The sequence below is a fragment of the Emys orbicularis genome, chromosome 1 (genome assembly GCF_028017835.1).
Source record: "Emys orbicularis isolate rEmyOrb1 chromosome 1, rEmyOrb1.hap1, whole genome shotgun sequence".
Classification (NCBI taxonomy): Eukaryota; Metazoa; Chordata; order Testudines; family Emydidae; genus Emys; species Emys orbicularis.
In genome coordinates, this window is record NC_088683.1 from 223,931,432 (window position 1) to 223,958,661 (window position 27,230).

At 40.5% G+C, this 27,230-nt stretch overlaps 1 protein-coding gene across 1 annotated transcript in view; it reads right to left on the bottom strand.

Moving 5' to 3' along the window:
• The window catches only part of PDK3 (pyruvate dehydrogenase kinase 3), an 84,864-nt gene that overhangs the window by 20,194 nt on the left and 37,440 nt on the right, over positions 1-27,230 (bottom strand). The window contains exons 3-5 of the mRNA XM_065407026.1: positions 19,052-19,123; positions 10,074-10,258; positions 8,066-8,155 (exon numbers count right to left, since the gene is read on the bottom strand). Of these exons, the coding sequence (XP_065263098.1) occupies positions 8,066-8,155; positions 10,074-10,258; positions 19,052-19,123 (347 nt within the window). The remainder of the gene's footprint in view (positions 1-8,065; positions 8,156-10,073; positions 10,259-19,051; positions 19,124-27,230) is intronic.

A 27,230-nucleotide genomic window follows, 5' to 3' on the forward strand; every position in this document is an offset into this window, starting at 1 on the left:
TGAAAAACAGTGGGCCTGCCATGAATGCTTAAAATTCTCCTGTGAGCCGATGTAATCAGTACTAAGAATTCAAAAGCCATCCCCTCTCTATCCAGTCTCAGCCCCAAAATCAACCCAGCTAAAACCACATTAAGGTCCCAGGAGGAAGGAGATTCACATATATTGGAGAGAACACATGCATTAAGCCCTCGAGGACCCTAGTCACTTTAAGGTGTGATGATCTAGCGTAATCCTGTATTGGCGGATGCTGAGCTTTCATATTTGCTAGGTGAACTCTTACAGAGCTAACAGAGTCCTAATCTCTTTAATGAGAGGAGATAATCCAAAATTGTAGGAATATCAGACTCTGTGAGGGAGAGGTGATGCTGCTCTGCTCAAATAGTAATTCCCCCCCACACACACACCTGGCAATGTAAACTAATCTATTGTAAATCAAAATGGATCAAGATTTCTCCATGTTGGTTAACCAGCCAGCATCCAGGCTGAGTTGGTGTGGACAAAGGATGAAGAAGTTACTCACCTTGTGCACTAACAATGGTTCTTTGAGATGTGTGTCCCTAAGCGTGCTTCACTGTAGGTGTGCTTGCATGCCTGCGCTGCTGATCAGAGAACTTCAGTAGCAGTGTCCATTAGGCCCACACACACGCTGTCTCCCCTCGCGCCCTACCACAAGGCTACTCAGCACACATGGGCTAACCCCCCTCAGTTCCTTCTCAACCGCTCCTGGCTAGAAACAGAGCTATTCACAGTCCATGAGGACCATTACTTTCAATTTGCATCTCTATAGTTAGTCTCCTGGTTCTTAGTTGTAGTTCTAATTTTTCCCTTTTTCTTATCTTTTCTCCCTAAAAATAAAAAACAAAAGACTTTTCCCCCCACTCCTTTTTTCCTTCTCTCCCCCCACGGGGATGTGCCCAGGTCACCGGGCTTCAAGAAGTGCCTCTCTTGCAAAGAAACGATCCCTGTCACAGACAAGCACTCCCAGTGCATTCACTGCTTTGGGAAAGGACACGTTCAACAAAAGCGTGGTCTCTGCCAGCAACTCAGGCCCCGGTCTCATAAGGACAGATTGCTCAGACAGATGATTATCTTCATGGAACTGGCTCTCCGGACCCGCACCACGAGTTACCTAGCAGATGTGAGACTTCCCCTCAGGCCTCAACATCTAAATGCTGTGGGTTGAAGAAACAAGCCATTGACTCCTCTCACAAATAGTTGAAAAAGAGAGTGGAAAGTCCTTACAGCGAACCCTGAGATAGCCGCAAATGCTCTCTGGCACACTCGGTGCCGACGACACCAAGACCTTCTCAGACCAGTACCCATGGCTCATGAAAGTCCTCAGTGGCAGGCACCATTGACAAGCCCATGGTCCCGATGGGCACAAGCACTGAGTCAATGGCACCAAGGGACAAGGACATGAGTAAGCACTCCTCTAAAAAGACGTTGCTGGTACATGATCCTACATTGATACTGTCATCAACACCTCATTAGGCACCAAAGCGACCAGTATGGACAAGATCTCCATCCCTCCCGGTACCGCCAATGGCACCAAGTCAGTTGGTAATACTGGAATTCTAACACTCTAGGGACCTCTGTGTATCAGATGTACTGGAGCCTCCTCAGTGCCAAGACCTTCACGAGTTTTCGCCCGGCTCAGAAGTCTTCTGGACTGCCCCCTCATGTTCCTCCGCTCTCTAGTGAGGGCTCAGATTGCGAACCTGAGGAGGTGGCATCACAGTACTCATTTCCGGCTCTTTACAGTGCCTGATATCAACAGTAGTAATACTGGGAATCTTGGGCTGTATATTGCCACCATGCCTCTTGAGCTTCTAGTCCAACCCTCAAGGCACACCTCTTCAGCCGTGGCTTCCAGAGCTTTGGAACCTCTGGAAGAAATCATGGAGGAACACGGGAGCACTGTAGAGGAAGAAGTGACCCCAAGGACATATCCTCCTCCCCAGATAAGTCTGTCTACTTCCCCTGCCATCTCTGGTGGATGACTTTTGCCTCTTCCAGGACATGGCAAAGAGAGTGACGGACACTCTCCAAATATCACTAGAGGAAGTTAAGCACACCCACCATCATCTCCTTGACATACTCCACTCATCCTCTTCTTCAAAGATCGCTCTACTATTAACAAGGCCATTCTAGACCTGGCAAGAATCATTTGGCAGACCTCAGCGTTGTTGGCAGCTACTTGCAAGTGGGCAGACAATAAATATTATGGCCCAGCGTGGGAGACTGAGTTCCTCTTCTTCCACCCTCCACCCAATTCCATCGTGGTTAATTCCCACAGCCATCAACACCAGATGAGGTCCACTGCCTATGATAGGGACTGGAAGAATTTGGAAGCATACTCCTTGCTTCTTTTTCTTTTGGCATGAACTTGAAGCTTTGCTGGTTCATACGCTCCTGGGCAGCAGTGACCACAAGTGATCCAGGTGTGGGGTGAGCATAAAAATAGTCAGATCTCAAAGAGGGAACTTATTACCTCCTATCAGCTTTCGTTGACACTGGCAGTATGGTGGGTGATATCTGTCACAAAATGTGTGCATGTTCTAACAGACCGTCATTAACGCATTGCCAGTCTTTCCAATAATGAAGTATGCAGGATGTTTAGACGTGTGCGATTTTTCATGTACAACCTGTACCCGCATCTCTAATGTTTCAGCCATTCTTCTGAGGAGATTCTGAAAAGTTTTGTAGCTATCTGGATGTGATGGCGTCAAAACTACAGCCTCATCAGTTGATGAACAAATGGCAGCGAGAGTGACATCAGTAGCATGATCTTACTCCTAAGAGGCCTTTAATTGTCAAGAGATGCTTAGGCAGCTGCTAGGGTTGAACTCCCATAGACTCTACAGGGGAGGGCAATTTGTCTCTGGAGTGGATAGAGGAAGGCTTTCTAACATCTGGAGAGACCCCAGGAGCCCAGTAAAGGCAGGGGTGAGGTCCATAGGCGAACTGTGTATGGAGCCGAAAAGGGGATTGGGGAATACCAGATAGAACATCCCTCTCCCTATGATTCCTGTGTTTATGTTGATACACATGTACACTAAATTCTCTGACTGAGGTATAGTAGACTCAGGAGTCATTAGGAGAAGCCTCCATACTCTGGTCTGAGGCTGATTAGGAAAAGGAATACTCCTCTAATGGTGGAGCAGGAGTCACTGTAATTTCTTTGGGGACAACCCTTACAGACACCATATGTGCACTCTGTGCCAAGCTTCTTGTGCAGCTTGGGAAGCAGGAATTGCTGTAGCATGTATCAAAGAGGCAGGATCCCAGGAACTGGTAGCAGAGCCAGTGCTTACCAAGGAACTCTTGGAAGAAGACTGCTCAGATTTGGATGGATCTTGTTTACCCAGATCAGAGGCTGGTCTGAGATTTATCCAAGAGAAAAAAGATTTCAGTGAGCTTCTCTTGTTTTCTGAGTTTGTTATGAAAATGAACAACCAACAGAACATTTGCTCATGATGTGCTGATCACTGAATATAAAAATAAACATTTTAAGTGGCCACAATTAAGCGGTATAGCTGTCTTGCTTACAATACTTAGCAATACTTAAAACTGCTTGGAGATGTTTGTTCAGCCGCGAAGATTGAAGACCCAGTGCCAGATAACAGAAAAAAGTGTTTAAAAGCATTACCTGAAAAGAAACCTAACAACATAGACTTTACTAACAAAACTATACTACGACTATTCTAAAAGTAACTATCTACACAAATTTAAAAATTAACTATGCAAGTGTGCAAAAGTAAAACATATTGCTTGCAAGTCTGTGTCTCACCATGGGCAATAAGAAGGAACTCAAAGACAGTTGGTCCCACTCTGCCATTTTATGCTCTCCGGAGGGAGGCTTGAGGGCACTTACAATACAGGCCTGGGCTAACGGATACTGCTGGCCAAAAGATTCCAATCTCAAGAGCACTGGGAACGTGGGCACCAAGAGTGGAACACATACCGAAAAGCACTTGAAGAACTCACTTAGAAGGGTGAAACTAATAGATGTGGACCCTTGGTGTGTGTGGCTTAAATTATTGTAGAAACTTGAAATGTGTTTTCCGTGTTTATTTTTCATGATTAATATAAGTTACTATTTTGACTAATGGCAGTATCCTACTGCTGTGTTACAATGTCAACCTTACACCAGTCCTTAGAACAGAGCTCTCTATCCTGGGTGCATATCTTGATCCTCAGCAATCCCTTTGATCACACTGACACTGCTGAGAGTATTAGCCCCATTGGTCAGGAATGGGATGAGAAGCATGCATCACGATTACATTAACCGAATGCTGCTGCTTACTAGAGTCTTTCATCTTCCCTCTAATTAATTAATTCAATTTTCCTTGGCAATGCTTCTAACGTAAATATGATTAAGCATGTGGATTTCAGAACATGGCTCTTAAACCAGAAACTGTATCCTCAGGGCACAACTTCCAGAAGACGACCATGCAGAGTACAGGCTGAAAGCAACTAATGATTAAAGGTCTAGAAAACATGACCTATGAGAAAAGATTGAAAAAAACCCCTGGGTTTGTTTAGTCTGGAGAAGTGAAGACTGGGAGGGGGTGGGGAGGGGGAGAGACATGGTAACAGTTTTCAAGTACATAAAAGGTTGTTACAAGAAGGAGGGAGAAAAAATATTCTCGTTAACCTCTGAGGATAGGACAAGAAGCAATTAACTTAAATTGCAGCAAGGGAGGTTTAGGTTGGACATTAGGAAAAACTTCCTAACTGTCAGGGCAGCTAAGCACTGGAACAAATTGCCTAAAGAGTCTGTGGAATCTCCATCATTGAAGATTTTTAAGAACAGGTTAGACAAACACCGGTCAGGAATGGTCTAGTTATTACTTAGTGCTGCCTTGGATGCAGGAGACTGGACTAGAAGACCTCTTGAGGTCCCTTCCAGTCCTACATTGCTATGACTCTTTGCACAAAATATACATTCTTTGAAATCTACTTAGGGCAGAGCTCAAACTCACCGCACATGGGTACTTCTCAGGTTCACTGGCTACAGCATGTTAGTTTTTTGGTTTGGTGGAATATTTGGGGTGTCCCTTAGTCAAAATATGAGGTCATTTGAACACTAACCCTGCCCCCAGGCCTCCTCAAGACACAGCAACTTTCAACAAATAAACATGTGGATTTTAGTGCACTTAGAAAAACCAGTAAGCTAGTCTCAACTAGAGGTGGGTGACTTTATTTGGCAAATAGTAAATTTCCCAAGAAAATGCATTTTGAGGGACACTGAAACTATGAAAATGTGGGTCAAATTCAGCAAATAGTTTTAGCTGGAAAAAAAAACCCCAACATGAAAATTTCAAAAATGTCATTTCATATCAACATTTTGTTTCAAAATATCATTTCAAATTGATACTAAAATATTTCATTTTACCTGAATAAAAAAAAAAATCAGTTTTTTGTTTTATCAAGAAAAAACTAATAAATTCAAGTTTCAGTCTGAAACTTTTTTTTCCCCCCTTCTGATTTTTCAGTTCAGCAACTGAATCAAAAAATAATTATTCATCAACTCTAGTCTCATCTTTAACTAGTGGTGCTACTGTCTCACTGTAACAAAACGATTCAAGTGACTAAGGATTATATAGCCGTGCCCAAGTGATCAATACTTGTTAGATTTAAATGTTGTAATTCAGTAGCTTAAATTTCAAGACTCATCAATATGGCATCAATAATTACTATGGTTTAGAATAGAAAAACAAAAATCAAAGGAACATCAAGAATCCATTTTGATTATATTTCCTGCTTTGGCAATCTATGCCATATCTCCACCTGCTGACAAAAAATTGCAACACAATGCACACAACAGCTATCTTGAAAACACACTGCACAAAACAGCACTTCTTATAAGGCAGCCATCGTTAACTGATAAAAATAAACTGTTTCACCAATTACTATGTATACTGGAAAATACTAATTTATGAAGAATTTGCAACTGCAATGACTTCATAAAAAAAGAAAGAAAATCTGAATCTATGGGGTTAGAATTCTTTGATATCAAAATAACGCAAACTCTTATAATTTATTCTCAAGTTCTGTAATTTATAGTTATTTATAATTCATACACTACATTTCACATGGTTTCACCAAACATTCAAAAACTGCTTTTAAAAAAGCTCAGTAAAAATGAGGTCACTTAGGGATAGACTACTTACTCCAAAAGCAAAACTGGGATAAGGTTAATATTAATTTTCAAATGCTTATAAAGCAGCAAGACTGTAAGTGAAACATTACAGACACATCAACTGATACACAAATGTATAACAAAGGGTGAAATAAAGTATCACATTGCTTGAATACAGTTCCACTTGCAATCAGTACTATGCAATTAGTATATATATTTAGGCAGCTGCTACTTAAATATTAAAAAATGCTTTGTAATTCTGCTGTATTAGAGGCTTGCTGAACAAACTTATTCTGTAGGGTTTAGCATGTCCTTTTTCTTCCTTTTTAATATACTTGAACTTCTATACTGTTGCTTACACAAATTATGTATTTTATAGCATATATCAAAATAAAATTTTCAAGTACGTACATGGATAGATTGCGTAGTTTTAAAAAGGTGCTTTGTGTTCCACTAGTTTCTCACGTGGTGTCTCTCCTTCCTTCATAAGGATCATAATACCCTCTCCTAGCACTAAGGATTCCCTCCAACTATTTTCTTCATTTTTCTCCCCTCTTTTAAAGCATTGTGGGCACACTCCCTTAGAGGCAATCAGTTTTGCTCTTTGAGTTAATATGGAGGAAATCAGATCAACAGAGAACAGCATGGATACCTCCTCTCATGGGTGTAAAATGGTTTCTGCTTCCACTATGTTCATAGCCCTTGTCAACCCAAGAACTAAAGACCAAGATTTGATGCCCAACACCAGTTCTCATATGGCATCCCAATATTCTTCCACTAGATTACGTCCTGGCATAGTTGGCCAATATGTCTTCACATGATCAACTGAGAATTCAGATACACACATTCCATACACAGACGACACTAATAGGTACCCAATGTTTGTGTATGTATATGCTCAGATGTATATGTATAGAACACATATATGCATGTGCATTTATTCATGTGCGTATGGAACATTTGTGTGTGTGTGTCTACACATATGCACGCTCCATGGGAGCAACACTGTGTGACAAGGTGTACAGTTACATCAAAACTTCCCTATATGCTTGGTGCCCAAAGACAAAAGCCAAGAGTTTCTAAATATCTGAAGATTATTCCTGTATTGTAATACTCCTGGGGGAATTCTGCAACAAAAAAATAAAAATTCTGCGCACAATATTTTCAATTCTGCATATTTTATTTTTCAAAACACCACAATATAATCACATCAGATTCAATTATTTTTGATCATTTATTTCAAAATACCTGTCAGCAAGTATGTCTGTACTGTTACAGACAACAAAAAAGATTCAAGATTATTAATACAGAACTCGGAGTAATAATTCATTTAAAGTACAATACAGAAATATATTTCTTGCACCCCTCAGAAGCAGTGCAAAGGCTTGGGGGGAGTCAGGGTGACAGCGGACTTGAGGGAGAGGGAAGTAATTGCTGGGAAGGAGCAATTGTAGCTATATTAACATTCCACTAGTTTCAGATTTTTGGATTTTGAGGCCACTGGAAAGTGTGATCTAGTAGATAAAGCACCAGGCTAAGACACAGAGACATGAGTTCTAGTTCCAGTTCTAGTTCTGTCCCTGGCCTGCTGGGTGTCCTTGGACAAGCCTTTACTTCACCTCTGTCTCAGTTTCCCGATATGTAAAAAGGAGATAACTGTACCCACCTTCCTTGTAAAGTACATTGAGATCTACAGATGAAAAGTGCTGTAAGAGCTAGATATTATTAATATTATTAGGAACTTTGATATTTTTATGGCCTCACTATAAGCAACTGAATGTGTATCATTCCTTAGAGGTTTTTTAAAATTTTAATTAAATGGAAATATATTTTCTGTCTTGGACACCTTAACTAGTTATGTATGTATAACTGTAAATTGGGGTTTGAAACATAATACAAATATTAAATTTATCTCCTTACCTTTTACTACCTCAGCCACATTACAGGTAGGATCAATACTTCCAATATGCTTGGGATGAGCTGGATTAGTATCTCCACCAAAAAGAAGTGCTAAGAGGAAAAAAAGTTGACAGTTAAGTGAATGGCTATTACATTTAAAACAACATAAAAAAGTTAAATCAGATAATGTGTTGAAAAGATTCGGTGTCACTCTGCAAAAAGATACTTCACCATAATGTCAGTCCCTGATCAAGACTATTGCCCTCTCTCTAGGGAAAACACTTTCTTTAGTAATTATAGCTTGCAATATCTGATATAATATGAGAAATGAATGCATTGGAGTCCATTTATGTCTATCCAGAAGAAAGAGAAAAAGTCTCATAGTTCTCAGGATAGACTAGAGTCAGTACAGATACAAATGAATTCATATAATTATCTCAGTGCACAGCTATTACAATAATGAGGATGTTACAATAAGAAGGTCCCAGTAGGTAGGAACTGTAAGTATAAAAGGTTTCTAATACTTAGCATCCATTTGTCAACAATAAATTAAATAGAATTCTGTAGGGGTCAAGGCCAAATTACATGAAGCCTCTGTTTTCAAAACTTGTCCTAGCCATCTCTCTTTCAACACTTAAGAGAGCCATTTGCCCTTAACTAATCAAGGCCGGATCACTAGAGTTTGTCTACACAAAGAAATTCCACCAGTTTGATTAAAGGTGTAATATTAAACTGGTTTAGTTAAACTGCTGCAACTTTGTACAAAGTAATTATATAAGCCAGGTTTAAATTGGTATGAGTGTCCAGACTCAACGTTGCACCAGTTAACTAAACCAGTTAACATCACAGTTAGTTAAACGGGTGCAACTGTTGTGTTTAGACTAGACCTACAAACTCTGATAGGATGAAACCTTTATTTATTATTAACATTTATTTTCTAAGAGGGGCCTTTTTATTTATCTAGCTAGCTTTGTTGTCTTTGTTTCTATGTCTGGCCAGATTTATTGCTAAGTGGATATACTATTCTAATCTTTTTAGCCTTGTTATACTAGTGCAGTTAACACCTTTCACTGGTCATATTATAAAGAAGAGTTACTGGATACATATGTAATTGTTAGTAATACACCCTGGATTTAACGTTTTTCCTACCATATATAGTGTGCCCATGTTTCTAAGATGTCACAAACAGAAAAACATTGGACAGGGAATGAAACCCTAGAGCCCATGATGCAAATATACACTTCAAGAGATCACAAGATTGACCTTAACTTTGAAATGCAACAAATATTGGTTACTGGGAGCTATGTAAGTAATTCCTTTCACACTACAAGATGAATACCAACAATGGATACTTAAACAATACAAACCTGAGAATCTAATTTGAGGGAAAAGTATGAAAATCAGAACTACTGTGTTGATTAATAAAGGGAAGAATAACAATTGAAATCTCAGGTGAGAAATATAGTGTTTTTAGAAAAGAAAAAAAAAGAGGTTGGTGAATTAACAACAGGAGACAGCATAATTTGCTGGAAACTATTTAGCTCTTAAAATATGCACAGTGAACAAACACTATTCATAAACACAACAAAACTAAAAAGGTGGAAGACTTTTTTGTCTGATGATGAAACGTGTCAAATCTACAGAGCGGACTGGTAGGCAGAGAAGATGTAGTTATTTTACTAGTACCTAAAAATACCTTATACATCACCTTGCACACTGTATCTGCTAACAGGGTGAAAAAAAAAATGTAGTCACATTGACAAAATAGAACTGTTGAGCTTCACTGCAAGCCTATCACTTTGGAATACAGGGCTGTTATTCTGCTTAGTGGTTCAAATTAATTTCTAGACACCTCAAAAATACTGCACTACTTAAATAACCAATTGTCACAATATATCATCTACTATCTTCACCTCAGAATATTAAAATTAGTCATTGGTGCGAGGAATGCCAAATCAATGCTGTCATTTTAGGTTTATAAGCAACAACCAAGTATTCCTCCAAGTTGAAAAACAAAGCAATTACTTACTGTGCTGGTTAATAAGCATGCGGAAAGAGATGCGGTTGGTGTAGAACCTATCTAGAAAATACTGGATGTTACTGCTAACAAACGGATCAAAGCCATACTTTTCCTTGTACTCAATCACCCCTTGAGCCATGGTAGGAACCACATCATTGTGTCTGTTCCTTACTTTAATTAAAACTTCTAAAAAGCTGAAAGAAACACAAAATTAGAAACAGAATGTTAGAGTAACAGGAATCTCTGCATCTCACACCGCTGTTTTCAAATATTCATTTGCATATAAGAGTTTCTTATTGTTTATCCCCCAGAGTCTCCAAAAGTTTATCAAAGGAACAAAAGTCCAACTACATTACCTACCACACGTTATGCTAAAGGGAAATATATTAGGGTGCAACTGTATGTTCAAACTAGTGTAAACATTCAAGGCCTCTTGATAACTCTAGTTATGTCCCATAAAAATTTATTTAAAATTGTTTTCTCCAGACCTTTCTTCTCTGACAATCCAGAACAGATGTCACTACTTCTGCTTGGTTCGCAAATTCTGCAGGAGACAGTGGACTGGTGGGGAGCTGACTTAGAAGAGACCAGTTGGCTGTTTATCAGAATTACCAGAAAGGTCCCCCCAGTTTGTTTTTAGAGTAGATACCAGATGGAAGGAATTTATGAGGATGGTTATGTTTAAGTAACGAGCAGTATCGCCATGTGCACAGACACAATTCTGTTCAGTTTCTTTTTATGCCTCTAGAGGGCAGAAAACACACAATGGCGCTTTCTCCTTTTTCCTGTAGTATCTTCCCCTTTGAGATCAAGAGGTTTTAGGAGCTTACTTTCAGTTATTCTTTTTAATGGTATTGATGCAAGACAACAGTAGGCATATATTCTAAAATAGATGGAAAATGTTACTTTCTTGTCAAAGCAGACCAGAGCCTGTGATATTTAAAGAACTGCCCTTTCCTTTTATATACAATTCTTTTGAGGTACAAAATATTGAAAAGAACCATTCACATTTTAAAGAAGGATGACTTAATATCTTTTTATTAATCTTAAAACATGAAAAGTTAGCAATCTTCACCTCTGCCACATCACTGACATTAATGACGATCATATACTACATTGACAATAATGCTTTTTCCCTTCCTTCAGGATCAAATAGAAACAAATGCAACATACTTTTCAAAAGGAAGCAAAGATGGTGACGCTTTTATTAAGTTGTAGCTGTGTCTGCAAAACTCGGGAGTCTTTTTATATGCTAACTCTGAAGCAAATTCTCAATGGGTTTATAATGATCACAGAAGAACAGTATTTGACAAACTGGGTGAATAATTCATTAAACTAAGCACCACCTCTGGAAGCAAATAATAATACATTAGATTGTATGAAGTTATAGAAAATGGAAGACTGATTAGTCACTAGTATTTACTTCTTCTAAGGTCTTGTTTACACTACAGAGTTTTGTCAACATAAGTTATGCTGACGATCAAAAACCACTATAATCACATTGCTTGTGCATGTTCACATAACACCCTTTCTGATGGCAAAGCATGTCCACGGTTGGTGCTCTAGCATCGACAGTGAGAGCAATGCACTGTGGGTAGCTATCCCACTGTGCTACTCGCCATTTTCTGCAGCTAGCAATTGTGGGAAGGCGGAGTTGATCGCAATGCATCATGGGTGTAGACAATGTCCTATGATGCAGTTTTTTCCATCCCATCATTCCATAGGCTTCTGACTGCATTCTGCAGCATTTCCAACGGCCCGCTTACTGTGCGCCTGCCATCTCAGTCTGAAAGGATGGATCCTGCCCTGCTGTCTACTGTTGTGGTCACTGTTATGAACACACTGCACAAGATCATGCAGTATATCACAAGCTCCCAAACTGAACAGGAATCAGAGGTGTGCCATGGACCTTCTGTGTGCCATGGAAACAAGATTACTTTTGGCATTCACGGAGCAGCTGCACATGGTGGACCATTGCTTTTGAGCTTTGGAAACAAGCACTGAATGGTGGGATCGCATTGTGATGCAGGTCTGGGATGACGAGCAGTGGCTGCAGAACTTTCTGATGCGGAAAGCCACCTTCCAGGGACTGGGTGAAGAGCTTGCCCCAGCATTGCAGGGCAAGGACACCAAAATGAGAGATGCCGTCTCAATGGAGAAGCACGTGGCAATCGCTACGTGGAAGCTGGCAACTCCAGACTGCTACCGGTCGGTCATGGTTTGGAGTTGAGAAATCGACCGTTGGGGCTGCATTAACGCAAGTGTACAGGGCTATTAATCACATTCTGCTATGAAGGACTGTTACTCTTAGAAATGTGCGTAAAATAGTGGATGGCTTTGCGTCAATGGGATTCCCTAGCTGAGGAGGGGCGATAGATGGCGCACACATCCCAATTTTGGCTCCGGACCATTCTGCGATGGAGTACTTCTCTACAGTACTGTAGGCGTTTGTGGATCACCATGGGTGTTTCACTGACATCAATGTGGGGTGCACGCATCTTCAGGAACACTGGCCTGTACAGCAAGCGGGGACTTTCTTTCCAGACCAGAAGATTCCAATGGGGGATGTTGAAATGCCCATAATGATCCTGGGAGACCCAGTGTGCCCATTACTCCCATGGCTCATGAAGCCTTACAAGAGAAACCTAGACAGAGCCAAGGAGTGCTTCAATAATAGGCTAAGCAGGTGCAGAATGACAGTAGAATGTGCGTTTGACGGATTAAAAGCACACTGGCACTGCCTTTGTGGCAGGTTAGATCTAAATGAGGAAAATATTCCCATGGTCATAGCAGCCTGCTGTGCTCTCCATAATATTTGTGAGGTTAAGGGTAAAAAGCTTCCTCTGGGGTGGAGTGTGGAGGCAGATCACCTGGTGGCTGATTTTGAGGCTATTAGAGGGACACAACGGGGGCTATTCAAATCAAGGAGGCTTTGAGGCACCATTTTGACAATGAGCACCAGTAATGTGCCTTTCTATACAGCATTCTGCCATGCTTTGTTAACTTGCCACCTTGCATGACAAATTTGATGATTCCTGACCGTGATTTGTAGTCCACAAATAATCCAATTGCCACTGTGTATTAATTGCTGCAGAAACCACCATGTTTCACCAAGAGACAAATAAAGATTATCTTTCAGAAAGTATGTTTTTATTAAATACCAATTAAGAACACACACAAAACACTTGGTGGAAGGGAGATAACAGTGAAGGGCAGTGTAGGCTCTCATAGCTTTGTGTAAGTCCAGCTATCATTTTGGAAGCTGTCCGAATGGGTGGAGTGAATGGGGTACCAAGACGGGCCGGGAGGTTGCAAGGAATGTTTGGGAACAGTTTGGGGAGGGCATGGCAAGCAGTTCTGCATCGGCTGCAGGGGGGTCAAGCACGCGTGTATTCTGCTTGCAGTGTGATTAGGGACTTGTACACCTCCGTTTGCTCCTCCATCACTTTTATCATCCACTCCTGGCCCATTAAAATTCACTCCTGGCTGTCCTTTCTGCCCTGCCTATTTTATAATTTTTATTTAAAGTCTTTCTCCACACCCTGCGTTCTTGTTTTTCAGTCTCTGAGGATTGGAGCACCTCTCGAAACATGTCCTCCTTACTCCTCCTCGATTGCTTCCTTATCTGGCGGAGGTGCTCCGCAATTTTATAGGGGGTTCCCTGAAAGCCACAATAAACAATAAACACAAGCATGATTGTTAGTGCACTCCAGCATCAAATCATTATAGTAAAATACACATCTTTTTAAATACGAATCAGTTTCTCACTGTCTCTTGGCAAACACACAGCTCGGCGAATGCCCTAAATATGGTGAATTCGGCCCAGGGGTCAGGATGCTCAAGATGGGGCAAAGGGTCTAAGTGGTTTTTTTAAGGGGATCATTGTAGGCGACTAGGTACAAAATTGAAAATTCTGCCACCATTTTCCACAGCCATTATCTCAATCCTGAGGGTAAGCATGGATGCAAGAGTGCATCTCATGCATGCGTGGGGCTTCAGATCAGGTCCTTATGCTGCTCGCTTGTGTGGCCCTTCGGTCCCTGCATAAGGGATTGCAGGAAAGTTTCCTACAATGGGAGAAGGAACAAAGCAGCTCTGCCAAGGAATCTTTGGCAGAGAATTGGTGAGTACCTCCAGGAAAGTTTCCTAGAAATCTCTCTGGAGGATTCCCGTGAAATCTCTGTGCACATTAACACTGTTCCGTTGCTCCACAGGGGAATGTGAGGCACACACAAACACAACTAGTCTCATACATATCTATCCCTTCATCCACTTCTAGAATATAACAAAGAAAAGGACACTCTACCTCATATGCAGCATCAACTCAAGAAGATCACTTACCAGAGCTCCCCACGCATGCATCATGCACACCAGAGACGGAGTGCTGGGATTGGCTCAAACCCTCATGGGTCGAGACGAGGTCCTGGCTTGCCATGGTACCAGATGACCCTATTGCCTGTCCCATCTCATCCTCCAACTCAACCTCTCGTCCACAACTTCGTCCTCGGGGTCGAGTCCACTGTCTCCAACCCTGCCGAAGTATCCATGGGGCTCTTGGCAGTGGAGGTGGGGTCACTGCTGAGGATGGCATCCAGCTCCTTATAGAAGCCGTAAGTCTTCAGCGCAGCACCAGTGTGACCATTTGACTCTCTTGCCTTCTGGTACACCTGCCTCAGATCTTTTATCTTCGCACGGCACTGATATGTGTGCTGTTCGTAGCTCTTTTCCAATATGCCACGAAAAATCTGACTGTAGGTATCGAAGCTCCTACAGCTGGAGTGGAGCTAGGACTGCACCTCCTCCTCTCCCCACAGTGCCAGCATATCCAACAACTCAGGTGTGCTCCAAGCGGGAAAGCATTTGCTGTGTGGAGCCTCCATGGTCAGCTGGGAAGATGCAATATGAACCATCCATGCCAAGCAAGCAGGAAGTGGAATTTCAAAAATTCCTGGGTCTTTAAAGGGGGAGGGGTGTACCTGGCTGCAGGGCAGTAGAGGTCTAATTGCTGACCAGAGCATTCAGAATGGGCATTGTGGGGCACCTCCTGTAGGCCATATACAGCAACATAACCAAGCACATTGTCTACACTGACACTTTGTTGATGTAACTTTCCCACAAAAAGCTCTACGCCTCTTGTCAAGGTAGTTTTATTTTGTCAACAAAGCAGGAGAGTTTTGTCAGCAGAAGGAGTATTGTAGTGAGTACACCTCCATTGTTTTGTCGACAAAAACTGACTTTTGGAGACAAAACTCTGTAGTGTAGATAAGGCCTAAAAGTCAATATATAAGCATGTGGTGAGAGAGATCTTTGCTTGGAATTCATTTAGCTTGTTAAATTAGATATTAATTGCATTTTACCTTTTATTTTTTATAACCAATTCTGACTTGTATGCCTCATTACTTGTAATCACCTAAAATTTTTCTTTCTGTCGTTGATGAACTTGTTTTATCTAAACCAGTGTGTTTGGTTTTAAGTGTTTGGGAAACTCCATTCCAGGTAACTGGATTTGTGCATATACTTTTCTATTAATGAAATTATGGACTTTATATGAGCTTGTATTGTCCAGAAGGAGAGAGCTGGGCACTACAAGATGCACATGTCTGGGGGAAAGTCTGGGACTGGGAGTTTGCTGGTGTTGCCCTGCAGCTTAATTCATTGGTGGATGGCTGTAGCACTCAAAGTAGTATCTGGGAGTAATTCACATGCTGAAGGCTGCGTGTGAGCTGAGCAAGAGTGGTTGCTCTCACAGTAAACAGTATAAAAGGCACCCCAGGCTGGGGAATTGAGTGGCCACTGCTGTTCAACAGTCCAGATTGTACCTTGGGTAATGTCACATGTACCTCTCTTAATGAGTAATAATGTATCCATTTTCCCTAAAGATGCTTTCCCCTTCACCCTACATTGCTGATTGTGAAGGAATGTTTCTCTTTTAAAATAACATATTCACCATCTCCCATCTAATCAGAAATTCTTAAGTGCCTCCACAAATGGCTCATCTAGTCTTTCAAAATGACATCTTACTTTGCAAAATAAGCAGTAATGTGGACGTCTTAACAGACACTGCCTAATCCCAAATCTAAAGACTTTTAAAATAAAGAAGGGCTGTTCTTACATACTCACCTACCTTGATGATTGGACAAGCATCCCCTCTTCAAAACTACTTTAATGCTTAAGGCTTCAGAGATTCTTTTAAATAGGTTAGGCCTTTCTGATTATGTGTGATCTGTAACCACTGAAATCTCAGAGTTAAATGCCAAGAAAAGAGAGGTTTCAGTCCTTTGCTTCCTAGCTGTGAATGGCAAAATCATTTTTTTGGTTGCAAAGAAGTACAGTAACATAAAATCTTATTTTCTCTTCTGCAAATAGAGATATAGTGCTACAAGGAAACAAACTTGAATTTCTTTATGTTTCATATCAGAAAGCATGCCTGCCTAGAAACCAGAATCCTTCAGTGGTATAGAGGACAACATGTATTATAAAGGAATCTTTAGTTATTTCTGGGATGCAACTGCTCCTCGTCCTATCTTCAAAGATGCTTTGCTTCACTCTTGAAGATATTTCTGTCTATGAACTAAGATAGACCGAAACGTTTTTTAAAAAGGCTAACAACCTGAATATATTTGTTTATTTATGAGTTTACCACTTTTCCTTAATCTTGCTATGCCCCATGTCGGTCAAGTTGGCCCCTGATATTTTCACTTTAGACTGTAGAAGAGCACCAATTATTTCAAACAAAGCTCACATGACACCAGAATGAAGAAATTTATTAATATTCTGAGTTAGTCACTAGTAGCCAAGTTTTCAAAATACTGCATACTATTTCAGCAAAACCATAGTAAGTAACATTGAGTTGCACAGAGCAGGAATTCTTAGAAAACTGGTTGAACCTAGTCAACTTCATGTGCTTTGGCAGATGTGCATGAAGGCAGCATCAGTAAGAAGAAGAGGAGTTCTTTACCCCTTCATTTTATAACTGTCTATCCAGAAACAGTAGCTACATGAAGACAAGCTGAGATGATGTAACAAGATCCGTAGATCTTAGTAGTCAATACATTTGGAGAACTCTATTGGCAAATAACCTTGTATTTTTCATGAAAAATCTTTCACTGATGTCCCCACTCACAGAAATTACCTAGCATTAACCCCTCTGTTGCAAGGCTGAAGAGCTCCATAATTTGTAAACAGACCGAAGGAGCAGTTTTACCAAAACGTGTATCAGATCCAACTTCTGATCTGGCTTTTGTATCAACACAAGAGTGTCACCACAGCTTTAGCAGAGTAAGCGTGGCAACCTTCTGTAATGGCAATTTCTGAATAAGTCACAATTCAAGTGACTATCCATTTAGATTACTATTGATTGGATAGGTTAACCCTTTTTGACCTAAACACAAGAAAAGAGTTATGCAAAAACTTTCATCTCTCCACATAAAAGTGGAAGGCATTTTTGATATCCAGCTTATGGAGAAAATCTTCCACTTGAAGGATTTAGAATGAGAGACAGGCAGAGGGACTCATTTTAAATGGAACTGGTATACAAGTTGAGTGAGAAATTTGTGATGAAGTTTGAGAATCACTTAAAAACCAAGAATGAAGCATGAGGACATATCTTATTTACCTTTTTGGAAGAGAATATAGCTATTAGAAACGTCAGTTTAAAGTGCTGTCCTGGTCTACATAGGAAAAAACTAAACACTACATCTTACTCAACAGATCAGCACCAAGTCTAATCTGTTTACTTTAATGACTAAAAGAACTTATTACTTCAATACTGTTAGCACTGCAGAACCAATATAACTGAGGGAGTATCAGCAGAGTTTATTCCTTCTCATGCATCATCAACAAAATTGTCTACCAAGTTTCAAATGAAGGGCCAAATTCTGTGTTCAGTCATACCTGTGTAAACTCAAAGGAATCAAATGGTTATACAGATGTAATGGAGAACTTTTGGAACTTGCTTCCTCCTCAACTCTGTAACAGTCCAAGTCCATTAGCCTTCAGAGTCCCCACCTTTTCTCCCTTGACTATGAAGATATGAATGTAGGACAGGGCTGAATAGCAGAGGTGTTGGAGTCTGTTGATTAGTTTTTGTTATATTTATGCTGTTGCTGGGTTATTTGATATGATTTTGGGTAACTGATGGGTCTGCCTATTTATTAGTATATTTTTAAGAGTGTCAAGGGTGCCTACAGTATTGGATGGACTCTCTACATTGCAGTTTATTAAACATCTAAGGTAATTAAAAACACAGAATCTTTTCTTTAATGGTATTGATGCATGAGCAAGAAAGGAGCTAGTATGACTTTCTCATCTGAGGTAGAGTGTTTGTTACTGGCAGTAAGAAAATCAGAATAAGATTGATCTTCAGTGGAAGTTGTGGCTTGCTTTTCTCTGGTCTGAATTTGGCCCATGAAACCTTTCACTTCAAAGTCATTAGTCTGAATTCAGCTCTGATAGATAGCAATGAAGGGTTAAATCCTGTCCCCATTGTAATCAATGGCAACACTCCCATTGACTCCGATAGTGACAGGATTTCACCCGAAGTAATTTTTATTGTATGGTAAGTGTTCTGTTCCAAGTTATAGACCTGTTTGAAATATTAATACATTAACATAATACAGTAAAATACTATAATAGAGTACCTGAGCTCAAGGAAAACAGAGTACTTACGTATTTTTTTTTTTTTTTTTTAGTATTAAAAGTGTTTGGTACCTTTAGTATACCTTTATTTATATATAATTTTTTTCTTTCACATACCTTTAATTTAACACATTATACAGTATTGCAAGTTAGGAACTAGCAGGATACAGCATAGGTTATTCAAACAAACTTAGATTTTATGTTTGAGTTAGTACAAACTCAACCTTAACTACCTGAATTCTACATTACAAATTTGATTACTTCTGTGCTGTTACAATAAAGAGAAATCCTGGCTTGTAACAGCTCATTTTCCTATGGTGGTTTTACTTCTAAAATAAATCATTACTTACTTATCCAGAATATGAGGATCCTCAGGGCTTTTATTTTCATATTCTAAAAACTCAAGGAAACTTTGCATGTACCTGAAATATAAAGAGATGTGACATTAAGAACTGGGGTAAAACGTTCAAAGACACCTAAGTGACATAGAAGCCCACTCAGACAGATCATATCTGGCCATGGCACTCTTACTGAAGGAATATCAGGACTTACAGAAACCAGCCTCAAGCCACTCACCACACAAAGGGCCAGCTTCCTTCAAGACACAACCAACTTCCTCTAGAAACTCCACAACATTAACAACCTCCCTCAGAACACCATCCTTGCCATTGTGGATGTCACCTCCCTATAACCCACATTCCTCACAATGATGGCATCACCGCCTGCCTCACATATGTACAAGGCAATGGACAACACTCAGCTATTCCCCAAGCATACTGTCAAACTCATCCATTTCATCCTCACCCATAACAATTTTATATTCAACAATGCTTTGTCCAAACCCTGGGAACAGCCATGGGTACTAGGGTGGTTCTCCAATATACGACAACCTCTTCATGGGATACCTTAAGGAAGAATTTCTGGACAAATGCACCATGAAACCAACTATATACCTGAGATACATTGATGATACTTTCATCCTCTGGACAGAACCTAAACTCCCTCACTGATTTCCACCACAACTTCAATGATCACCACACATCCATTAAACTCTCTCTAGAACACTCCTGCACCAGCATCAACTTCCCGGACACCATGATCAGCTTCAGCAATGGAACCCTACTGACCGCTGTATACAGGAAACCCATGGCTCATCACACTTACATACACAGATCAAGTAACCACTCCAAATACACCAAGAAACCTGTTATCTGCAGCCAGACACTCAGATATCACAGAATATACTCAGTGGAGAAAGTCCAGGATACACACCTTAACACACTTAAAACTGCCTTCACCAAACAAGGACACTCCCCCAGAGAAGTAGATCATGTCATGGAACAGGCCACCCAAATATTCCAAGAGAAACTCCTTCAAAACAGGAAAAAACCCTCTGACCGCACACACCTAGCTGTCACCTACCACCCCACACTGGAATCCATACAGCGTATCATTTAATATTTACAACCTATACTTGTTGGGGAACACATCTTGAAATAAATCTTTCCTGAACCCCCTTGTCTGGTCTTCAAACAACAGACACCCCTGCTCCACAATCTCACCAACCTCATTATCAGAAGCAAGTCCCCCACAGACCAGGTCCCACCAACTCAAAGCAGCACCAGACCCTGCCATAACTGATGAAAAACTTGCAGACATATACAATGGTCAATACCCTCCAACACACTTTTCAAGATCCATGGGTCATACACATGCCTATCACAATATGTTGCGTACCTCATCCAGTGCACTAAATACCCCAATAACTATGTGGGTGAAGCCAGACAAACACTACACTTTTGAATGAATTCACAGAGAAAAATGATAAAAGACAAAGATACCATATCACCTGTGGGCAAACACTTTTCACAAAACGACACTCCATATCTGACCTCTCAGTCCGAGTCCTCAAAGGAAACCTACACAACACCTTCAACAGACAAGCCTGAAAGCTTAAATTCATAACTTTGCTCCACACTAAAATAAAGGCACTGGATTTATGGCTTGTTACAACAATCTGTAACCCACCAACCTCCCTTTTTTGTCCTATGATTGCAGCCGTGTTAACAGGCTACTTCACCCTGAATAGTATCTTACAATGAGTTAACTACTTATGTTAAACAATCTGTTACAACTTGTATTTAGCTGTGACACTCTTAGTAGGTTTCTCAGACCTGAAGAAGAGCTCTGCATAGCTCAAAAGCTTGTCTCTTTCACCAACAGAAGTTGGTCCAATAAAAGATATTACTTCACCCATCTTGACTCTCTAACAGGAGCCTAAATCACTTTTGAAATTTTTACCTTAGGACTACAATTTTGTTTGAAACAAAAACATATACAGTACACAAAAAGAGTTCCCTGCAAAGGCTGCTACAAAGTGGGACATTTCCAAGAAAAGCAAAAAAAGTACAGTCAGAATCAGCATGCATAAAAAATCTATAATTTAAACCAAAAAACAAAAATCCACACTTTTAAATAAAAAAATCTAATTTAAATAATCAATCTCTTTAAAATAAGTACATGTTCATTTTTTAAAAATAAACCTATTCAATATTTAATTTGAAATTGACAACCTATGTTAAGGCAAACTTATTATAAGCCCTAAAAATAATTTAAATACAAAAAATAATATTAAGCAGTACATGTTGGCTGCTAAGTTTTAAAGAAAGTCAAACCATTAAAATGGTTGAAGTCACTGGCTAAAGCACCTGAAATAGGTGGTCTTGGCAGTATGCATCAGAGCCCAAAATGCAGGTATCCGTGGCAATTGTGATGGTAAGGAAGAGAAGAGCTCTCCTACCAATGAAGTTGTTGGAACACTCAAGTCTCCTTTGAAGACTGTTTCCACTGGTGTGCAGTAATGCACCATAGAGTGCTGCAAAGATCTCATATTCGGATGAGCAAAGGGTGTGACACAGGTCATGAGGAGACTATCAGGCCCAGCAGTCTTTGGAAAAATTGTGTAGTTGTTCCAAGATTTGCCAAGGAGTCTTGAATTTTCAAAAAAAATCTCTCTTCTGGAAGAAAGTCTCTGGCCCAAGTGGAGTCCAGGACAGCTCCGATGAAGGTGATCCTTTGCACAGGTTGAAGTGAGGACTTTCTCCCATTTGACTGATAGTCTCCAAGACTGGAGGAATATGCAAATGTATAGGATCTGAGGAGACTCCTGTTAAGAGCTGACCCTTCGGAGTCAGTCGTCCAGATATGTCGGCAAATATTCCTGGGTGTCTGAAGTGAGCAGCAACCACCACAAGGCACTTGAAGACTCATTCGGCTGTGGACCAGCCAAAAGGAAGGACTCACCTGGTAGTGTCTCGTCCTCACACAAAGAATCTCAGGTATTTGATGTGAGTGATTTCCAAATGACAGTAGATATCTTTTAAACCAAGAGATGCATACTAATCTCCTGGAGATAATGAAGGGATAACAAATGAGCATCCTTAACTTGAATGTACCTGTTGAGGTTTTTGAGATCCAGGATCAGTCTCAGAGTGCCCCTTTTCTTGGTGATTAGAAAATAGTAGAAAACGTGGCCCTGAGACTAGAGTGGCAAAAATGTGTTTCGAGTCCTGTGTCAGAAGACCTTAGAATAGAGACTGGGGCTCTCAGAAGTATTGATGGGCCTGTCACAGTATCACACTGTGGAGACTGAGAAATCACTGCTGAGCCTCAAATCTCTTCCCCATCTAGTAGAGGAAGTGAAGACACAGGAAACCACGCATTAGGTTACCCACTGGGTCTCACCCAGACATAGAAAGCACTGGACATGGGCGCTTGTCTCAAGTACGATCACTGGACAAGAAGAGCACCTCTTGAAGCCCTTACATAGTCCCAGTGAGAGCTGAAGGTTCATAGCCTTCTCATACATGTCTAAACTATTTACAAAAAAATATTAAGCTAGACTAAAGGAAAGCGTAGTCCAGAAGAAGAAAAGGTGTGTTCCTTGTGCTCTCTGCAGTTGTGGCAAAGAAACTGAGGTATACACCACCTTCAACAGAGTAAGACAACAACATCACACTAGTGCAAAAACTCATGCACTCCCCAGCAGACACTACTCTTCAAATAATTCTGCAGCTCAATGGCAGGGGCACTGTATCCGACAAGTTGGAATCAGAGACCTCCAAAGTTATTTTTCTTAGCTTCAAATCTAAGTTCTTCAAACTTTCTATACTAACCTTATCAGACTGTTCAAAGCCCCATCTAACTAGGAAGTGGAGGGAAAAAAGTAACCCTAATTGAAACATATATCCAAGTCATCTGCAGCTGTTTCCCTAGCAGCTTGTAGCACCCTAATGCACAGAGTGAAAAATAAAGATTAAGAATGCAAACCTAGTCAGAGTGGATTTGGGGTTTTCTGAAACCTTGAACACTGGCTCAAGTCCTTGAATTGATGCTGTTCCATATTTTTCTTTTCTTTTATTTGAAGTTAGTTTTTAACCTGCTTTCAGGCACATTTATTAAACATCTTTTTACTTACCTAAGAGCAGTTTGAAAAACTATTAAACTTCAACAAAATAGAAAGGTATAAAACTGAACAAATTTACTTGAAATGGAGATGCACAATTCTGATAAATTAAGTATGTTTCATTATCAAAGTTACATTCTTCCCAATATGCTAAAGCAGAAACTGCCTAGGCAAACAGAAAAATGGGCAGAAAAGCAATTAATTTCTATAGCATAATCTGTTGATATACAAGTTATTTCATTCCATGTTGCACTTTCCTTTGATCATGAACATGGAAAGACAGATTTGAGTAGCTGAATGTGGGAACAAGAAGGGATTTAAGTCTGGACAAACAATGTCTGGCAACATTTTAGCAAAACATTACATATAGTGACTGTTACTCAGCATGAGGAAGGAAAGTACTACCCAGTAGTGGTGTGCTGTACCACTATAAAATAGACACACACATTATAGGATTTGAACTTTTAAAAATAACTAGCTGATTGGCATAATTTATAAACACAAAGTCAATTACAGTTTACAATTCTGGATGTGTCACTGAAATCACTGATCACAGCCTGTACAAACTTAAAATTGGTCTTCCCCTTGGCATTGAAGGGTTTGTGTTTTCCAATACTTGATTACAACTGTCTTTTAAAAAAAAAAAAAAAAAAAAGCAGCTCAGGAATATTAAACATCTGCAGTGTTAGGGTTTTTTTGTTTGTTAATAAAAGTAAATTCAATATGGCACACTTTCAGGTGAAAGCACTGTAAGAAGTGGCCACACTATCGGCTCCTAAATTTTCTCTTTATTGTTTACTCTACATTTTCTTTACTGGTGCTAGGAGTCTGTAGAAATAGCAGGGGCACTGGCCTACCATTTTCTAAGGTTTTCCTTTAGAGACCATCTCTGTTATACCTAAGCACTGAACAAATATATTATTATATCTTCACAGCAAGTCCTGTTAGTATAGTCTCAGTGTGTGAAGTGAAAGATTCTTCTTCCTCAAAATGGCAGTGGCATCTCCACTTGGGTAAAGGGATCAAGGATTGTTTTTCCACAGAGGAAAAAAATAAATTAAAATTAGCATTGTTACTATATAGAAGACGAGTACTTATTCTCAAAATGTGTTACCTATTTAAACCACTCAGTTAAAATAGGCATTTTGAAAAGGACTGTGTAGGGCTCTACTAATTTTTATAATTTGTCACCTTCAAGACTCCTAACAGCACTGGCTCCATCTGTTTGCTTTCCCTACCACTCCGTTCCACCAATGATGCTAGACTCTACTATCCATTGTCCACTTTTCACACCTTCACGCTTGCTTCCATACTGCACCTTACGCTTCATATGCCCTCCCAAAATTTGCCTATAAAGACCCACTTCTCCCAGGAAGCTAAGCAACTGCCCACCTATACTGGCTGTATTAGGGGCCAGTGAGGATTACTGGTAATTATTTAGTCATATATTTTAAAAAATCAAAATAATTTGGAACCACCAAAAAGTAAACAGGTCTATGTAACTCTATAATCTTATTACCATAACTCTGATCCTCTTTTTCCTTCCCCTCCAATTGTTTTAACACAGACTTATCTTTACTTAGATTATATACTCTTTAGTATGGAGTTAGTGTCTCTTGTTTGGGCTACCCCCATGACAGTGGGGCCCCGGGGCACTAATGTAATACAAATAAATAATGTAAATTACCATTAACTATTGCACTACTGATTGGCAGACTTGTTGCTAATTAGCAAGTAGACAGATTAATCAAAAAATGACTAACGCATCACATGACTTATTTATTTTGTCAAACGTTGTTTAGTTTTACTTGTTTGATAAAACCTGGCAGCATATTAATAAATACAACGTAGTATCTTGTTAAAATAACAAGATTTTAGAATTACATCTGCTGACAAATTTTGCTGAAGTAAGAAAAGACTATGATTTGGGGAGGGGAGTTGGCATTTTATAAAGTGCGCCATTTAGCTAAATGTAGATTAGTAAAGTTCTGCTGTACAAAATTCAGAAACTTCTTTGAATAATGCTTATAAACAAACAGTTACTCACTTTCTCATAACTGTTCTTCTTTGAGATATGCTGCATACATCCATTCCACCGTATGTGTCTGTGCGTCTTGGGCACCAGTGCCTAAGTTTTCCCTAGCGGTACACGTAGGGGCAGCCATGCCCACGCTTTGGCTTCCCTCATGATCCAAGCCAAGGGTATAGAGGATGGAGACACGCTGACCATCCTTGAATTCCTTCGTACTGGAATCCAGATGATAGACTGTGGTGTGCTGGAGAAGGAGGAAGGGTTGTGTACTGGACATATGCAACACATCTCAAACAACATCCTCATGAGAAGATGAGTTTTTTCTTCGAGTGACTGCATATGTCCATTACTCTGCAGGTGACTCCTAAGCTGTTTTCAGTGGAAATGGGTCTAGCACTCTCATCGGAAGAGGGACTGCAGGACCGCTTTCCCCACATTTGTGTCTTCCTTTGCTGTGGCAGTAACTGCATAGGCTCTCTCAATTCTATCTAGAGCAGGGATAACTGATGAAAGAGAAACCATATGGAACTTTAATTTTTGTATGTATCTGCTAGGTCCAAAGGTATAGAATGAATCTGACAACCCTTCTGGCTCTGGGTATTAGGAAATACTGGGAGAAAAAACCCTGATCTGCTGTTAAGGAGATATCTCCTCTACAGCTCCCAAAGAATGTACAGATTGCACTTCTTGCCTTAGTATAATATTTGGAGATGGGTCCGTGAAAAAGAACTGGGAGGGAGGCAGAAGAGAGGGATACAGAGAAACTGCAAGGTATATCCCAATATCATGGTGTTTAGCACCCATTTGTCTCAGGTGATAATCTGCCACACACTTAGGAAATGGGATAACTGGCTCCCAAAGGGAGGGAAAGGGCCAGAAAGATCCAAGCTTATAGGTATGCTGTCTCTGACTAAGACATAAAACAGGCGGCTTAAAGGCCTGTGGCTGACTGGATAAAGTGACTGAAGAGGCAGAAGGTGGTGAGGCCTCCTTCTTTGTGACCTTTGTTTTCACCTAGAATGGTCAGGTTGTCTGTAGGGATAGCCTGAGCTGGAAATGAGGACGATATTTTGTCCTCTTTGTGGCCAGTGTGCATAGGCCTAGGCTCTTTAAGGGTATGTCTACATAGCAATTAAACACTTGTGGCTGGCCTGTGTCATCTGACTAAGACTCGGACTGCAGTGCTGTAAAACTGTGGTGCAGACATTTGGGTTTGTGCTGGAGCCCAGGTTCTGGGACCCTCGGGTACTTCTGCAGGAATCCCCGAAGACTGCAACCACAAGGAATGGTGAGGTTACTGATGTCACCATGACCCTCGCTGCAGAATCTGTGGTATGTAAGGAAGGCTGCAAAGTAGATCAAGAAACCAGACAACTTTCCACCAAGAGGCACTGAAACTCTTCCTTGGAGCCATCAGGCAATTTATTTACAAATCTAGACACTGCCTCCGAATTTGAATAGTCATACCGAGCCAAGAGGGTCTGGTGTTTGGCAATGTGAAGTTGTAACCCTGCAGTTGAATAAATCTCTCTCCCAAAAAGCTCCAGCTTTTTTACATACTTTTCTTTTGCGATAGCCTTAGGTCTACCTCGACAGTGTCCTTCATTCACTGCAGCCACTACCAGTGAAACTGGGGTAGTGTGAATAAAAATCTGTTCCAACCCCTGGGATAGAACCTGGCATTTGCCCTCTGTGAGCTTAGCCATTGGTGGAATAGATGAGTGGGTTTGCCAGAGTGACCCGGTTGACTGCATTATCACCTCATTCATAGGAAGAGCTACTTTCCCTGCAGTAGCCGGGTGCAATATGTCTGTACGCTTATGCAGATCCTCCTCCATCATCTCCATCTAAATTCCAAGATCTACAGCCATTCTTTTCAGGATCTCTTGGTAGCTTTATAAGTCATCTGGAGGATGGAGGAAGCTTCCAGTACCATAATCTCATCCAGTGACAAGGATAATGTAATCAGAGGAGGCAAGGCAGAACCCTCATGAGGCTGATCTTGCACCACTGAGGTAGACAGCTGGTCCAA